This window comes from Protopterus annectens, chromosome 3.part0 (genome assembly GCF_019279795.1).
Source record: "Protopterus annectens isolate FY-2018-M chromosome 3.part0, PAN1.0, whole genome shotgun sequence".
Taxonomy (NCBI): Eukaryota; Metazoa; Chordata; order Ceratodontiformes; family Protopteridae; genus Protopterus; species Protopterus annectens.
In genome coordinates this window covers 59,525,096-59,544,600 of record NC_056731.1, presented here as the reverse complement: position 1 = coordinate 59,544,600, position 19,505 = coordinate 59,525,096, and the positions used below count along the sequence as shown (strand labels likewise).

The window sequence follows — 19,505 nt, the reverse complement described above, 5'->3', positions numbered from 1 at the left end:
CTCAAGTCATCAATGGATCCAAAGGTAAAAAGAAAGCTCTAAATTGTACCTCAGAGGATCTAGAACTCCACATATTCCAGAGACATAGTGGCCTCAGGCTGCCATCTTCATTTGAAAAGTGCCTCCACATTTACCACATTGTAGTCTTGGCTAATTAGCGTGTGTTAAAAGGATGCAGGAAAAAAAACTGAAGAGTAAGACGAAGTGTGATGAAACAAGAACAAAGTAATCATGATGGTATGAGTAGGCTTAAATTAAAAGATCTTTGTAGGCCTAATTGCCATTGCCATGCTGCAGTAGTACCAATGCTAGTAATGTATATTGGCATTTGTGTGACTGTACCACTACAGTTCAGATGGGTACAGGTATCAACATCTGTGAAAATTAACTTCTGGGGACTGACTACAGTGATGTAGTACAGACACTTTCCATAGTGCACTGTAAACAAAGTCTGCCAAATGACATGCAGAGTCTTGATGCAAAGCAGTACTGCAAACAAATGCCAGTTTTTCAGATTTGCAAAAGCAGTTAAGTACTGCCAAAAAGACAATGTTCATAGACAGAATGTATACTCTGTTCTATATCTTTTATGGGGGGGGGGTGGAATAAGGTTCAGTGTGCCACATTTTGGCTGCTGTGTGTGAAATGTGTAAATTCCTGGTAACACCCCTGTTTGTGTGTGCGCTATACTAGCTAAATGCAAGTAGGATTTAATGTATGTGTAATCCTCACAAAAAATAAAAATGGATGGGGGGGTTCCTCAAACTAGTTGGCAGCTTATCTTTACCAGTTATCAATCAAGATTATTCTTAGAGTTTGGTCAAAGCTGCAAAAGATGATACTTTGCATGTTTTTCAACATATGGCCAAAAATGTTACACTCTTCAAAGGCCAAAGACCTTATCAAAGGAGATGCAAATTATGGCAGCATGGACTACTCAGCAGCACACTATGCTGCATTAAAGCAGAATGGTTGCACAAAGAAACCTGGGCTCAAAAAAAAAAAAAAAAAAGAGTGTGGTACCATCCAACTCTGAGGTGCAGGGAGATAAAGCTTTGATTGTACCTTAGATAACCCATATTTGACTAACAGCTCAGGTGATGGAGGTACCAGGCAGGGGAGGATAGAGGTGTTTGGCCAACACCAGTTTTTCTATCCGGGGGGGGGGGGTGAGAGCTTGGCTTGCTGAACTGGCAACACCTACAGAAATACAGATGTAGCAACAGTAGCAAGTACAGTCTAATAATGTCCGCTATTCAGTCTGTGTGCTGTATGTTTCAGTCTGTAGATGTGCTGAAGCTTATGCACCTCCCAAAGATTGCCATCATGGAGCTTGAAAGCTGCCAAGAGGCCGGGGGGTAGAGCAGTCTGCAGGATCTGCACACTGGCCTGCTCTTGCCACCTAAATCTTATCTCCACCAGGGAATGAATGAGTCTGTTGGTTACATTAAGGGAGGCCACTGGGTTGAACTTGTGGACTAATCAAAAAAAAAGGTACTAGACTTGGGATGCATGGCTCCGTCTATGTAGTAGAACTACTATCATTGTGAGGGTCAGTCCTGAAAGAAAAACTGTTGAACTTTAGTTTTTGACACAGCTGCAGCATCCTAAATGCTGCACTGCTACATTAGAAGAACTCTGCCCAATGGTCAACACTTTTTTTAAGAAAGCGCAGTGCTGCAAAACTACCTTTTTAAGTGCAACTGGAAAGTTAATTATGGATAACTGCTAACAATTACATTTCTCAGCACTACATTCATTATTTCTGTTCAGAGCTCTTCAACAGATATGGTGCACTCATAAGTCATTGAACAAATAAGTACTTACCACAGTCACTGCAGTGAATCCATTTCACACAGTTAACTCTTCCTGTATGTCCATTCAGGGTGCCAGTTACTGTTGTATTCTGAGTGAAAACAAAGTTCACAATTTACTATCAAATTTGGAAATGTGGTACATAAGACTAGTAAGCCAGATAGGAACAATCTGCATTCACTTACCCAGGCAAATTGCACATATAGTTGTTATTTTAGTACACAAATACTTTATACATGACCAACACTGGTATCTAGAAACAAATTATAAAATAAAGTGCCAAGAACTCATGATTCCATCCAAAACAGCACAATAATCATGCAAAGGTGATTCAACTCTTCAGCATAAAAAAATCTACTAAAAATGTCCAACATCTGAGCAAAAACAAAAAAGTTTTAAACATTTTTTTAATCATTAGGAGCTTTATTCATCAGTAAATTGAAAGACAGAAATAAGTGTTTTTAATAAAGACTAAAATATCAAATCCTAACCTCTACCAATAACCATATTCTACAAAGTTTATGTGCACTGTAGAGATGAAATTCTACAAGGAAATAAAACAATGTAATTAATAATGCAGTACTTTTGTTCAGACATTGCAACCTTTTTTTTTTTTTACAGATATTCATTTTGGATAAGCCTAGAAATCATGTGTACATAGGATCATAAGAAATTACTAGGCTATTGGTCCCAAGGCTCTTATAAGCCTAGTCGAGAGTTTAGCCAAGTCCCGATGCCCTAGTCCAACAGGGACACAGGTGGAATCCCAGGGGTGTATTTTCTGTTTCCCATCCAGTTATCCAGGTTGCACTTAAAAATTGATGAGGTACTCAGCTTGACGTGGAGAGGTAGTCTATTCCACAGATGGGATGTCTCTGAGATACAAATCTGTCCTGTCAACAAGTCCTATTTATGCCATTGACCAGGTTGAGATCACGCGTGCAGGTTACTTGAGTGAAGCTTGACGTGCTAATATGCAGCAGTCCCATCAAGGCGGGGTCTGAGATTGCTTTGTATGCCAGAGAGAGGTCACCTCTGAGGAGCCTGTATGAAACGGAGTAGAGGCACAGGGTTTTTAGCCTGTCAGTGTAAGACAGATGTTTGAGGCCCTGGATTCTCCTGGTGCGGAACCTCTGTGGTCTCTGCTACATGTGCTTTGTCCCTTATAAGGCCAATAATGGCCTTATAATGGAAGAATACAGGGGATATTATGACCTCCTTGTCCCTGGATGAGATGACCTTACTTATAAGGTGGGCCATGTAGAAAGCTTTCCATACAATAGAAGCAACATGGTGGTCAAAAGTCAAGGTTGCTATCAACCTGGATGCCCAAATCCCTTATGACTGACTGCGTGCTTAGGACATTGTTATTAATGTGACAATTTGTGGGGACGTCACTCTCCTCAAAGGGGATGATGAAGCATTTTTTGGTATTCAGCTTGAGGCCATGTTTCTGGCACCAGTCCTTTGTTTGGGCAAGACCCTCTTGGAGGATGTCCACATCATTGGAAGTGATAACAGCGAACAGCTTGCAATCATCTGCAAACCTGGTCAGCCACAGCCCACTGGTTTTGGCCTTCACCTTAGAAAAGTATATCCCAAACAATAAGAGGCCCCAGGACCAACCCCTGGAGTACGCCGCTCATTATGGGTCGACTACTTGAGATGGCTTCTCCTATTTTGACTAGTTGAGTTCTATCAGTGAGCCAGTTTGCTACCCATTTGGTAACAAACGGATTGATGCCTAGTTGAGAGAGTTTATCTATTATGCCCAAGTGGGGAATAGTGTCAAAGGCTTTGGCCAGGTCAAGGTAGGCAGTGTGCATAGTCTTCCCCTTGTCCATGGCTTTGGAGACTGTCTCAAAGAAGTAGATCAAATTTAACAGACATGACCTCCCCCTGATGAAGCCAAACTGTGTGAGACTGAGTGTTTGGAGGTTGCCAATGTCCTTGTCAATGCAGTCCATGATAATCCATTCCATAGCCTTGCAGATCAAGCTAGTTAGGCTGATGGGTCATAACTTCCCGGATCGGTGGATGCTCCACCTTTGTGCAAAGGGATGACAGTGGCTGTCCTCCACTCAGCTGAGATGAAGCCAGTACTCAGGCTTTGGTTGAATAGGGCGCCTAATGGTGCTGCAAGTTCCTGACCGAGTTCATGTAGGATGCATACTGGGATGTTACTGGGTCCAATGCAGGCTGTATTTTTTGCCTTTGAGAGGGCAGTGATGATCTGTTCCCCAGAGATAAGGGGAGGGGGGGCAGGTACTGGGGAGTTCCTGATTTACTGATGGGGGGGGGGGGCAGTGGGCTGAAGTTTTCACTGAATCTGTTAGCCAGCAAGTTGGCTATATCTAAGGCATTTGTGTATGTGGTGTCCTTGACAACCAGTTCTGAGCAGATCTGGGTGCTTCCTTTGAGACTGTGGACGTATGGGAATAAGGTCATAAGTCTATCTCTAGTAGATGTGGCCAATATGGACTCAAAGTTTGCTTTGGGGGATTTCACTAGTGCTCTTACACATATATTGCAGTGGCAACAAGGCAGGCCATGATATCAGGGCAACCTGCCCATGTACATGCCTATCACTTCTTATGTAGACAGCATGTCTTCTCCACACTGCATGACAACTTATGGTGTGGTGTACAGCATTACTATACCTGTGCAGTATTCCCATTGTAATACTGTACAGCTGTGCCCCTGCGTTTCCTCACTTGTATCAAAATGCTGGCACCTGGATGACTGCCTTCCCAAACACATGCTTTAGGTCCTAACAGAGAGGATGGTCAACCTACAAAACTCATTTGTGTTAGGTACAATACCAATATGCATTCCCATCTATCCTAAGTATAGTATGATACATCTCCATAGATGCCCCATCACTTACAGTATGGTACACCTAGCTCCTCTTTGTCTGTAGTTGTTCTTTAAACAGTCCCAGAAGTCAACAGTCTATAGCTATTCTCGTAGGTGTCTTCATTTCCTATGGTGGAAATGAACAGCACAGGATGGAAAGAACATCTTGTTACAAGCATTCAGGACCCATGGCCAGCACCTGTTGGGTAGAGAGAGCACTGATCAGTCTTTATGGAACTGCACATGGCATTCAGTGGTCTAGGACACAAATGCTGAAGGTGGGTTGTCTCTCACACCACAACAATAGCACAAGTGTGTCATCCACTTGCAATTCTATACCAAGGAAAAAGAAAATTTCATAGTGTCTGAGAGGCTAGCCAAAGGAGAAGATACCTAGTTGTAGCAAACTAACACAACCAGAGAAGTTTCTGGAATCCCTGGCAGAGTGGGCTACAGCATCAGAATGGACCAACTCCTACACATTTCAGTGAAAGATGCACAAGGTTAGTAATGGTTACAGTGAATTACTGAATAGCACCACTGCAGTCACAGACAGTAAGCTGACCACATCATATACTGCTTATGTGTTGCCACAGGATCATCATGTATTCAGGCATACCAGGACAGCAACAGAGTTAGGCAGGGATTCCATGGTATATCTTATTACCTTCACCCATAAGTAGCAGGTCCCCAGTAGTATTGGGGATACTCATTCTCACATTGACATATATTTTGCTGTGTACTCAGAGGACAGACAACTGCTATGGTGACACCTGTGGAGGCTGTAGCAAGACAAAAACCCAATGACGGCATCTATGCACAGACTGATGATAACAACAACAAAGCACAAATACAAGAGTCACAGTCAGATGACAACATGGTACTATCAGCCTCCTTCTCATGTGGAGATCTACCCACAGTACTGAGTGATAGTGTGGCACTACCCACAGATAAATATGTGGTCATACAGTATGAGTGTTCACCATCCCCAGCTGGGGGAATCTCTGTGGCCAAGTACTGTGTCCAACAGCGGTATAACTACTATAGCTCTGCTTCACAGATATGCTCAAAGCCACCACATGCTGCAGATGGACTCCAACAGGTGATCAGCTCTCAGAATCAATCAGCTAATATGTCAGACTATCACCCAGGCAGAGTCTGCAGCTACCCAGTCTATCACTGAGTTGACTGCTGTGTTGTCTCGTATTTATGAGGATGTTATCTCATATTACCAACTTCAGGTCCAAAGACACTATAATGACTGGTCTTTTAGTCTATGAAGGCACACACTTCTGTGTCCACCTACATATGGAGGATTGCCACTGTTACCATCACTATCATAACTGGCATTGTTATCCAAGGTCAGGGGAGAGTACATACCTGGATGGGTGCGTAAGGAGGGGCAATGCAAATTACAGTCTTCAACTAAGTCAGGCACTGTATGGCAGTCTGGAATCCCTCCTAATGATTGATGATGACACAGCCTCCAGTATTAAATCCCCCAAGTCCTACTGCACAAAGCCACTGGTGTGGTACCATGTCATGGTTACATGTTGCCACCTCACCCCACATAAAAAGAAGAAGCAATCACTGACTCAAAATGCCTGTTACCTCAAGACCCCAGTCTCTACCTCTTGTGACATGTTCTATGATACTGTGTCCCTAGGCACTTGAGCCTATTGATGGTGACCCACTCCACCTTCCCTCCTGTGTGGCATATGAATGGAATCCGATTTAGGGAAGTATGGCTCGAACAGAAACACAACTAGCACAGCTCAAGACATTGTGTGTGTTTTATGTAGTATTGCACTGTCACTGCATGGCTGACAAGCCCCATTGTTTGGGATTAGATGTCACTGCTTCACCTGTGCTGCCTTTATTATACCAGTCACTGTCTGGTGGATCCTTTTTCATCCCAGTCTCATTGGTAGATGGCGATGACGCACCTTCCCCAATTGCTGTACGTGTCCATGGTCTAGTATATGGGGTTGCCCTGCCCATTACCTCAGTGGAATATTACGTAGCATGCAACATGTTTAGAACATTCTGCAGACTGTGACAATCAAGCGGCAGGCCCTCCCAGACACATCAAGTCAGTGGAAACAGGCTTTGAACTGGACCTATACATGCTTAACAATATTTTGGGTCTGTGCATATGTTGTGTTGCACTGGAATTTGGCCATGTACTCTGGGTTCAGTACAGACATACCAATAAAAATAAAACCACTTCAAAAGAGTAATAAAGGCCACTGGCAGCAATAAAGTTCCACAAAAATTAGGTTTATTATCCCAGAAAAAAGACAAATAAAGTAAGGGCTTTCATCTTGCTTCAATGAACAAAACTTCCTCAGACAAGACTTGAAGAGTTTTTTGTCTGAGGAAAAAAATGCTCATTGAAGCAACACAAAAGCGTTTACTTTGTCTTTTTCTGGGATAATAAACCTCCTTTTTGCGGAACTTTATTGCTGCCAGTGGCCTTCAGTACAGACATCATTAGTCAAGGCTCTAGCAGGCATTCAGTATCACCTGAGACACAACAACAACATATGGAGAGATTAATACATTTGGATTTACTATATATGTGGCCATATATATTTAACATTAGCCACAGTGCCTGCACTTGTCAGCTTGATGTCCCTGTGGAGTTTCATCATGCAGGACGCAGTGCTGATTGCAGTGAAAAAACATTGATTTCAATTCCATATGCATGGCACACAACTTAGCAATTCACAGAATGTAACGTTTTCCCGTTCATAAACTGCATGATCTGTGGACCAGGTGGAACCTTTACTGTTACATGTGTGCTATCAATGCCTCTCATACTTCAGGGAGATAGATGAGATCATAGAAGCTAGACAAGCTATGGGAGTCCATATAGGCTCATCTGCATGTAAAAGTATTATTTTCAGGATTATGTTTATTATTCCAGTACCAGTGGCCTAAGAAATATCCAGCGTTTCCCAACTGTTTTCTGAAGGCTGCCTGAAGCTATAACAAAAACTGCTATAGATACCTTTGTCTCCCACAAGTATGGGAAAAGATACAGTACTATACATTATGCATGCAAGTAACATGACAGCAAAGGCAGATAAGACATCCTTATTTACTTGGAGCTGAACAAGAAGGTCCTGGTATGTTCTCCATTGCTGAAAATGCATCAATTTTTGTTAAACACCACCTTGCACACACAGGAGGGAAGCGGTGAGGATAAGTGCTAACCTATATCACTATACCACCACTGCCATTAACCTTAACACTGTTGATGTCTGCAGTGCAAGTACTTGTGGTATGATTTGCCTTTCTATAGCCAGGCACACAGCTGTGTGCAATTTCCCCCACATTAAACAACTATGAATCTTGACTATGTTCACCTTGTATACATCTGTATATCATTATGGACTCGCCTCCCTGCTCAGTTTCACTTGCATGTCATTATGCAGTTATTTACATGTACCTTCTGAAGTGCATTTCTGCTGCCTACTCTGTAGTCTGTACTGTAACATGCAAATATGAATTGCTACTAGCCTGTGTATGGCCACTTCCTGCTTACCTGGTGATGGCATAGTATGTGACTGGTCTAAGAAAGCAAACCACTGTCTCTTGCTCCATACGCAGAACGTTCAGAAGCCTGAAAGATTTGTAGATACCACAAATCCTGAATACAAAGCTTCTAACAATTCTGTGAACAATTACTTTATAAAACAAGACAATCTTTAAAACAAGGACTGTAAAAAACCTGCAAGCAACATATTGTGATGAAAGACAAAAATTTGAGAACTTCCAAAAACAAAATGAGAACTGGTTTTCCTCCTGAAATGTATGATGAACACATTATAGACAGTATGACGATATGAGAGAGTACTAATGCAAAACTACAAGTATTTCTTTATAAAAAAATATCAACTGTGCATTATTCTCGGCAGTGATATTTCATAAAACCTCATTTTCTATAACCAGACTTCATATTCAAGTAAAGGATTCAGAAGTTCAGAACTACAAAAACATTTGAAAGTATATACACACAAATGCACACACATGCGCACACACACACACATTCACTTCCCTGAAGAAATTCTGTTAACGGTTACTCTTAAGTAACCGTTTCTGGTGCAAATGATCAGTGCTGTACTACTCTTCCCATACATATGTCAGAACAATTTAATGTGTACTATTTTGACATATCTTGATAGCCTGTAAGAAAGATTCTGATAAAGTTCTTTGTCATTTTATCTAACAGAGTAACCTGTTATACTGCATACTATTGTGGAAAAGTGAAACAATAGCAAATGTGCCTTAAACAAAACAATTTGCAGTAAAGTGCTTCTTATCCACTGATCCAAATGGAATCATACCTCTCAACTATCCTTTAATTTTCAGGGATGTCATAGATTTTGACTCAGAATTTTGCTTCATACCTCCTAAAATTGACAGTTTCTTTAAGAAAAAGATGGTGGATTACAGCCAATAAACAATAATTAAATTGACAGACTATGTATTATAAAATGCATTTTAAATCAAATTATTACATTAACATTTTTAGTCAGTAGTACCATTTATATTTAAAAATGTGATCCAAGATTTAGGGCCCTTATTCCTGGGTTATATTTGGCTTTGTCCCCGATTCTGGAGGTAAGAAGTTAAGAGCTATGGATGAGATGCACAGAATATTCCTAGAATAATTATTTTCTTTTTTGGTTCCAGTTTAAACATATGGCATTTAAGTAACAACAGATGGTATTAATAGTCATTATGTGAATGTGTAAAGGCACATGGAACTGTTCGCGCATATGCGCAGCAAAGGCGGGATTCACAGAGTTCTGTTATGCTAACGTGCAATGGTCATGAATAAACTTAAGCAAATGAACAAATAATACGACAAATAATGTATACCTGGGTATGATAAAAAGTCCTTCTCCCCCCTATTTGTGATTCAGTCAAAATCTGAAGCTTTTCCACACCATGTGCAGATTGCTATAAAAGGCAGCAGCTCACCTTTTCTATTCTACTTTGCAATCAGGAAGATGCTTTCACTCGCAGCTAACTTGCAACTTCCCAGTGTGAGCTTCTTGTCTTGAGTGAGCTAAAACCACTTGCACCCAGCTAAGCTCATTAGCTAAGAAGGTGGAGATGCAGACAGAGAATATTTCATCATAATTTTGATAATCAGGAAATGCTTGATAGATTTAAAGTGGACACGGATATTTTATGGGTCTTAGTGAATGTATGGCCACCACAGGAGTACTGAAGGGATGCCCCCACTATACTTGCCATGAGGACATTCCACAGACAGATTGGGGATACACTGGCTATCTGCCTAAAGGATACTTCATCAATTCCTGGATTCACTCGACACTTGTGGATCAGTGCATCTATTTCCCGGTATCACCTCATGACCAAGTCTGGAATGTGTGTGACTTTTATGAGCAGAAATGTTTCCTAGAAGTACTTGTGTGACAGATTCCATCCACATTGCAAATAGGGCCCCATCTAGTCAAGAAGGGGAAATGTATTGCAATAGGAAGGGCCATCATTCCATCAACTGCCAAGTAGTGTGTGATGCATAGGACTGCATCACCACATCTGCCCAGCATCCTGGCACAGTGTACATGATACCTTATCTGGCACACTAGCTCACTCTTCCGCCTCTTCCTGTATGGTAGATAGGATGCCCACTGATCATCTTGATGGTAAATGGGTTTTTTTCATCATTTAAGTAGTTATGCATGGTTATCCACTGGAGCCATGGCTCATGACACCAGTGAGAAATCCAAGTGGAGCTGCAGATGAGAATTTTAATATGGCCCTTTCACAGACCCGCATCATCAACACAATCTTCAGTATGTTGAAGAGAAGATTTAGGTACCTGGGGGTGCCATTCTGTATGACCAGTCACAGCATTCGGTAGGTTTACTGCGTAATACGAGCATGCTCCCATCTGGTAGTGTAGTGACCCATGTTGTCACTGCAGCTTCCATTTCCAATTCTAATATGACTAATGATAACCAGCCAGGATCAGGGACTACGTGTAGCAGTGTTTTGCATGGCACATGGCTGCACAGGTAAAAAGGCAGCATCTAGTCCAGAACTATGAACCATGATATTCAAGTTAGGGTTTCCTTTCTTGTAACAAAAGAGCACAACTGATGCATGCAGTAATGTGTGTGGAGTGTTGACTAGTATTGCTGTTCAAACATTCCCTCCTATCTTTAAATAATAATTCTTTTATTTCAAAACAGGTACTCATTGTTTTGCAAAATTCATGCACAAGTGCTCAGTGACACCAGTTCAGTGATGTCATAAGGCATTATCTGAGGAATAATTACATTTTCAACTGTTTTGTACAACATATTTTACTTGGTAATATATTTAAGTATGTATGTACTGAATCTCCTGAAACGGTATATTTAATAAAGGATATTTCAGTCTTTGAAGTAAATTTAATATGCATGAGTTCATAACTCGCACTTTAATGGAAAATGTATTACAATTCATTTTAGTTTTATACAATGTTTATTCAGATTTAACTATTACATATTTGAATGATTTAGTGTTCTCTCAAAAGGTACTGCACATCATATTATTTCATTTTCTCAAAACACAACACTTTGTGCCACAGAGACAATCATTTGTGCAATACTGAGGGAGAAGGGACAAAAGTGATAGTTTACAAGGCAGGATAGTCATGTAATTTTATATACATTTTTTTTAGTAATATTTTTCTTAATATTGTATAATATTTCCTTATGTTCTCGGTAATTCTGAACTATAACATTGCTGAACTGAAGGTCTTACTAACTGATAGAGCATTAATGGTGCAAATCATTGTAATTTGAATGCTATTACATATTGCTTTCTTTTCAGATACTTCCTTTAATTGTAAGCACTACCATTACTGAAATGAAATGCATATAAATGCAATGTGTTCTAAAGCAAGTGTGAAGACCCTCCACTGGACCAGTAATCAAGGAGCCTCAGTCCTCACAACTGGCAACAGTGGGGGACGTTCACTGAAAGGATGACAAGTACACACACTGTATTTCCAGATGCAGCTCTCTGCATCAAGTGCAATTTCCCCTTAAGAGCACACAGAGACCACAGTCAATCCAGGGCTGGTTTCTCCCTCTTCCTCCAGATCCTCAATAAGACTCCCCACTGGCACAGCTATAGAGTGGAGATCTCAGCTGAGTGACCAAGCCATGACCTCCAGCACTCTCTCTGTCCAACCAGTGCTTCATGTCTCTGCCCAAATAGCTGACAAACACATACACTCTTTGAAGTTTCATTTAAACACACACGAAAGATTGCTACAGGTTTTCTAGCTATGGCCCCTTCTGCCAAGACTATAAGGTAGTTTTCCCTGTCACCAGTCTCTTCTGCCAGCTACCTTAAGGCCCTTAACAAAGGGTGTCCAATCTTCCAATATAATATTAATATTAACACAAATGGTAGTTTGGCCAAGAGCAAGGCTATTAGGAGTGGCCCACACAGTGTCATCAAATAAATATACAAGTACTCTCAAAACATAAACATCTCTACACAGATCAGCCATAATGAAAAGTTTAAATATAATTTAATAGTAAATAATAAAAGAACAAGACAGTACTAAATATAAATTCACAGTGACATCAGAGTTCAAAACCACAGGAAATATGTAAAATAACATTGCAGTACAGGCTCACACAAATAAAGAAAAACATCTAAACTAAGCTTTACTATATTCCTGTCTCTATCCAAAAGAGTTATAATATCCCCTAGAAACTTACTTCAATTAGAGTAAGGCAGATATGGTGAGTGGATCTTGCTTTTGTCAGGTCCAAGACATAATGCAGAAGCTCTATCTCAATAAGAGGCTTCTCAAATTAACATTTAAAATATATTTGCTGGGACAGCTTGCAGAATGACATAATTTCTGGTCATCTGACTTCTAGTTCCTAGACCAAAACCCCCATTGCTAGAAGCTGATAGCATTTAGCATCTAGCTGTAAAAATATACAGACAAGAGCTTTTCCTCAGATCCTTGGCAGATGCTGGAAGTCATAAAAACAATTGCATTCCTTCACGCTGCAAACGTATCAATTAGTTCTCTCCAAGGACAATACAGAAATCTTCTTAGTACAGACCTTGTGTCTCTAGCTGCATTGAAAACTTGACAGCCTATTTACTGCCTCCTGTAAAGTAATTTAATTTCAGATATTTTTCTAAAACGTCTGCTGAACTGAGGTTAACCCTCCAGTTTCCTCTGTTAAGCATATACATTTAAACAGTTACTATAGTGCAGGTACATTTCTGTTCTCTTCCAGTAGGGCACACTGTGGCTACATTTTAAACACAGCATTTTATAAATAGCTTTTCAACACAAACATCTGTACAGGCATTTTGATATACACATGACATACAGTTCTAATACATTTGCAACACAAGCATCTTGTATAAATCTTTTCGATATCCACCAATGACATAAAATTATTTACAAAATTCCAGCTAGCTGTGCTGGCAGTATCTACTTTTTTTTTTCACAGCAAGAAATAATGACCAGTAACAACCTTGAGGGTATTACTGTGCTTAGAGAATGGGCTATATATTAAATTAATTTACTAACTGTTTAATCTCTACACATCCTCTCTCAAACACACACACACACGCAAGCAAGCACACACGCAAGCACGCACACACGCAAGCACGCACTTAAAAGCTGTGTACATTTAAAACACATGATTCAATACAGTTAATAATGCCAGCCATCAATTTCATACATACCTCTCAACTGTCCAGATGTTTAAAGAACGTCCAGATTTTTACTTCATCTTTTTGGTCTGTTCCTCATAGTATTTTTTGTTTTGCTGGCAAATCATCGTGAGTTCAAGTCACTAAATGACGACTTACATTGGAGTTTCAGACTTCATATCCCTCAAAAATATATGCTAAAACAAATTCTGTTATTCTAGCAACCTTCTAATTTTATAAGAGCAATATTTAAAATCTGTCCCTATTTTTGTGTCTTTGCTCCACAATTACTTTAGACTTTGTCCAGATTCATTGAGCCAACAGGATGAGTGGTATATAGTTGTAGCCACTACTCAATCTCACTCTCACTTCCACTTTCATGCACACAGGCACACGTACACGGATACATACATACAGAAACAAATACGCGGACACACATTCTTTTTTTTTTTAACATTATCTTCTTATTTTAACTTTATGCTCGCTAAACAGCAATGCTTATTGAGCATAAAATAATGGTATCCATTACCTTTATAAAACAGAACATGCAACAAGGCAGCTTAACATGCTGCTGCAAAATGGTGGACTCGTTTTTCAGGGGCATTACATGTACATTAACACCCAACTGGAGAACATTCATTCTCCAATCGGGGTTTAATGTACAGTTTGCCCATTCTCTAATACATGGTTACTATCTGCACTCACATATTCTGTTGTATTTTTTTTAAATAACATGCTGACTTTCAACTGATATAGCTGTATATACCTGAAATGTCTAGCCTAAATCACAGCAGGTCAACGTCAAATGTATTACACAAAGATAGGGTAGGTGAAGGTACATGTGACCTTAAGGATGGGCTGTCATGCAAGCTGGATGGTGACTTACTGCAATTTCATGACCCATGTGATACAGAAGGTCCTACAGAAAATGATCTCACAGAGCTGCCAAGACTGGGAACTTGAATGAATCTCCTTAGCATGGAGAACATCGATATCTGTGCAGTAACAGAAACCTGGTTCAGGGCTCCCGAGAGCACCCCAGCACTACCAGGTTATACCTCATACCATGCTTTTCGGCCCCAAAACTTGGACCAAACCACAAAAGGAGGGGGAGTATCGATATTCATCAAAGATACCCACACCTCCAGGTTGGTGGCAAAGCACGAAGCATCAGAGACTATCCATGTGCAACTAACAGTGGGTAAAACTGCCTTCCAGTTTATAGCCTGCTACAGACCACCCTCCCAAACCCAGGAACCCCACTCGGCCTTCCTGAGAACACTGGAAAATATGAAGGTCTCTCCAAACACCATTATATTGGGCGACTTCAACTACCCAAACATAGACTGGGAGCATTACTCTAGCTCCAACACCTAGCCCAAAGGTTCCTAGAATTTATAAACTCAAATGCTATGGAACAACTTGTTACCACTCCCACAAGAGGGGAAAACATACTGGACCTGATCATCACCAACATGGGGACTCTATGCTCCAGACCAGAAGTGTATCCCTCACTGGTAAGATCAGACCATAAACTAATCTCACTGGATATTCACATCCCGACCCCACCCCCTGCCCAGAAAACCACAGTGAAAAACTTCTCTAAAGCAAATTTTACACTCCTCAAAACTGAGGTGGAATCCTTCAAAGCCCCCGGGCCTGTGGAAAATACAGCCCAGACCGCAGAATCCTTTATAAACGCATTCTATGAACACCTTCAGGAATGCATGGATCATGCGATCCCAATAAAACCAAGACCCAATCCTCCAAAGGCAGACGTCCTGTCTGGTGGACCCCAGTCATAAACAAACTATACAATAGAAGGAGGAAGCTACTAAATGATAAAGCAAAATCCCAAAAAGGGAAGGCATCACTGATCAGTATTAGCAAAAAACTACGAGCACACATAAAATTGTCTAAGGCCAGCTTTGAGAGAAAAATTGCACAGGACACTAAGGATAATCACAAGGCTTTCTTTAGTTATGTTAGGAACCTGGGTGGTAATTCCCAGATATGCTCAGAATTAGTCCAAAATGACAAAAAATACACCGAACCCACAGACATTGCCAACATCCTAGCCGACAGGTTCAGCGCAAACTTCTCCCCCCCCCCTCCCCACCAAAAGGGCAAATATCTATCCCAGCAGAGTGCTGCCCCCCTGACATCTCAGATGCTCAGGTAAGAGCCGCCCTCTCCAAAGCAAAAAACACAGCATCAATGGGACCAGATGGTGTCCCGGGCTGCGTCCTACATGAACTCAAAGAGGAGCTAAACCCAAACATAAAACTACTGTTCAATCTCAGCCTTACTACAGGATATGTGCCCAAAGAGTGGCGTACAGCAACGGTGGTCCCTCTCCATAAAGGTGGTGCCTCAACGGATCCTGGAAACTATCGCCCCATAAGCCTGACTAGCTTGGTCTGCAAAGCTATGGAAAGGATCATCATGGACCTCATAAATAAAGATATTGGGGACCTACAAACACTGGATCCTACCCAGTTCGGCTTTGTTAAGGGCAGATCCTGCCTCTTAAACCTGGTTGATTTCTTTGAAACAGTCACCAAGGCCACTGACGATGGGAAGGTGGTCCACACAGCCTACCTGGACCTCGCAAAAGCCTTCGATACAATACCCCACTCGGGCATTATAAATAAGCTCACCAGCTTAAATATAAACCCCTATGTCACTAGATGGATTGCAAACTGGCTCAAGGACAGAACCCACATGGTTAGAATTGCTGGAGCCATGTCAGACTCCAAACCAGTTACAAGTGGTGTCCCACAAGGCTCAGTCCTGGGACCTCTCTTGTTCGGTATATATTTCTCGGAGGTACAGGCCAACACGGAAGGACTGTGGCTGACCAGGTTCGCAGATGACTGCAAACAGGCCCCAATAATCGACTCACCAGCCGACACAAGCATCCTCCAAAAGGGCCTCATAGAAACAGACAACTGGTGCCAGAGCCATGGCCTCAAGCTAAATGCCAAAAGTGTATAGTCATCCCTTTGGCAAAAACAAAGTGCCCACAAATTACCACATAGGTGGAAATCCATTAAGTACAGAAGAAGTAATTAGGGACCTGGGGACCCAAGTTGATAGCAATCTCTCATTTGACAACCACGTGGCCAAAGTGGTTAGAAAAACATTTTATATAGCCCACCTAATCATGAAGGGATTCACATCTAGATCAGGGGAGGTCATCGTGCTTCTTTACTCATCCCTCATCAGGCCCATAAGTGAGTACAATGCCCCTTTTGGGATGTACCTTACCAGACACCTGCAGCAACTGGAAAGACCCCAAAAGTACCTCACCAAGAGGATCAAAGGGCTCAAACAGATGCCATATGCTGCCCAGTTAAAGAAACTCCAGCTCTACTCAGTGGCATACCGCCTGTTCAGAGTCGATCTGTGCCTGACGTATAAAGCCATGTCCAACCCGGAATTAATGGACATGCTGCACCTCAGAAAATCCAAATCCCATCGAGCTACGCTCGAGAGACTTGAACCTCAGCACTGAAATAAATAGGACATGCTGGAGGGACAGATTCATAACCCAGAGGCTCCCTTCACTCTGGAATAAAATCCCAGTCCAGGTTAGGCAGAGTCCCTCATTGACTCTCTTCAAGAGGAATCTTGATGAGTGGATGGGAGATCGTAGGTTTACCCTGGGTATCATTTCTGTGTCACTGTTAGATAGAGGCACAGTATACTAACCTCGAAAAAGGGCATAGCAAAATAAATTTAAAATGGGTGGCGAAAGCCAAACACATTCTGGCTAGGCTTATAAATACCCTAGGGCAGATAGCCTAGTATGAACCTATGAGAGGTTCTGCTTCATGTAGATAAATGCTGAAGTAGGCTGCATAAAATCTGTTCTGCTTGTTCCCCCCATTTCCACTATCTTCTTGAGAAGTACTTGTGCAATTTGATATGCTCTTACATGTCCTGACAGTACCTCATTCTTTTCTCGTTCTAACACTGGCTCTTATTTCAGTTTGGCAAGTCCTCCCTAGGGTACAAATGGAGACAGCCATGGATGCTTGGTGTGCCACCATACTATAGATAGAATGCTGTGATAAAATTTCTCTACTCTCTGCCACTTCAGTTAAGTGCTGGAAATCCTCACATATAACCTAGAGGACTCTGACCATTTCTAGCCAACTGTGACAATGCACTGAGGCTTAACAATGTCATGGCACAGTTGCTGCTGGGCGGCCAGTCCTTTATGCATTTCCTGGTATAGCTGTGACATATACCCAAGCTGTACTATCCATTGTAAAAGTGTTATTGTGGACACTGTTGCCTCTGAATTTTTACCATCATCCAAATTGTGTGCCTGTGCATTTGAAGACACTGGTGTACAGACGAATGGGTTTTCTCCCTGTAGAACCTGCAGTGCAATCGCACCATGTACTTGACTTTGTGAACCAGTGTCACTTCCTGCAGAGTTACTAACATGTTGTGGGCTGCGCGATCCTGCCATTAAACTTATAGTGTAACACTTTTCTCAGACTGGTGCATAACTATATTATCATCACCACCACCACCACCACCACCACTACCACTAGCCACTCTGCTGCTGAGGTCCTCTAAATTTATTGGTATAGTGGAACTCTGTTTCTGCTGATGACCCTGTATAGAATTACTAGAATGCTGCGTAAGGAGGTGCAGAGGGCACTTATGCACATTCTGTTAAATTTCAGTATGTGCAGAAGTGGAAGGTTCACCTGTTAATAGCTACTCATGTGTTACATGAAATCATTCCTCTTCAGCATTCAGTTTTCAGTACAAGTATGTTACTGCTGTCAAACCAACCTTCCTGAGCAGATTTCTGTTGATGCTACAGACATGGGTAAACTCCAGTGTCCACACCACCTCTGATTATGCCAGTGCCATTGTCATCTGTCTCAGTCATCCCTACAGATGGTGAGGAGGTACTCTTCATCAGGTATTAATGGAATAAGTATTTGAGGGCCCCCTAATGTACTACTATAGGCAGATGCATTCTGGCACATCCTACTATATCACTGGCTCTCTTGTACTGTGCTAATGTGTGGTTCCTTCCATCAACAGCATTTATATCCATAATCATTTGGATCCAGTCCTTTATCCTCTTCAGCTTGTTTAGGTGTCCCTTTTCCAAAAAGGCATTTGATGCAGGTCTTAAAGGCTATCATGAGGATGCAGTTCTTCTCATGGCTAAAACTGTCCTTTTGCTGTCTGGATCCCTGCTGTTACATCAGTAGTTCACCAAAAACAACATGCAAAGTCATATACAGAAATTTTTGACCCATTCATCATCCAAGCAACACAGCAATGAAGCAGGCTTGCTTTCATCACAAATAAATCAAAGATCTGAAAAAAAAAAAAAAAAAAAAAAAAGCAACACCCATATTCATATACACATGCAAAGTCACAATCCAGCAAGTTAGAGTTGTGCTGTCCATTAACACATCCATAGTACTACTGCAAGCACTTTGCTAGCAGACTTGTATTCTTCTGCCTTTATTCAACTGTCATTTTTCATTCACGAGTGACTGTTAAAAATCCCCCAGTAAAACAGCATATATCTATACAGGACAATACATAGTTGAGATGCAATACATACTACATTAATTTCAAAGTATGCATTTATATTCTGTGTAGCATTCTGTATAGCATAATCAATAAATAGGCAGCAATGAATTTCCAAAACATCTTTCACACTGCTATTATGACTACTTCCCCATATATTTCCAGTGCTGCTGTCTTGAACTCCTATTCATAAATGGCACTCCTGTCATCAGTATTTACTTGAATAATCTCTATCGGATGGTCACCCAATAAAAGACATAATTCTCCTAGTAAACAATGCTACCCAACATCAATATGAACTGCTTCCTAATAATTTCTAACATATTTGCTATTTTGATTAATTTCACGATTTTCTAAACCATTTGCCATCTGCTGCTACTGATCATAAGTTAGTAGAGACAGAAGACAAATGGTTTAGAAAATTGTGAAATTAATCAAGATATCAAAATATGTTAGAAATTATTAGGAAGCAATTCATATTGATGTTAGGTAGCATTATAACCCAGCCACTGGGGATGCACAACCCAGTGTATTTC

At 41.2% G+C, this 19,505-nt stretch overlaps 1 protein-coding gene across 1 annotated transcript in view; it reads right to left on the bottom strand.

The window, feature by feature from the left end:
* ELP2 (elongator acetyltransferase complex subunit 2) overlaps positions 1-19,505 on the bottom strand; it is a 1,608,146-nt gene that overhangs the window by 1,542,058 nt on the left and 46,583 nt on the right. The window contains exon 2 of the mRNA XM_044065497.1: positions 1,828-1,906. Within this exon, the coding sequence (XP_043921432.1) occupies positions 1,828-1,906 (79 nt within the window). The remainder of the gene's footprint in view (positions 1-1,827; positions 1,907-19,505) is intronic.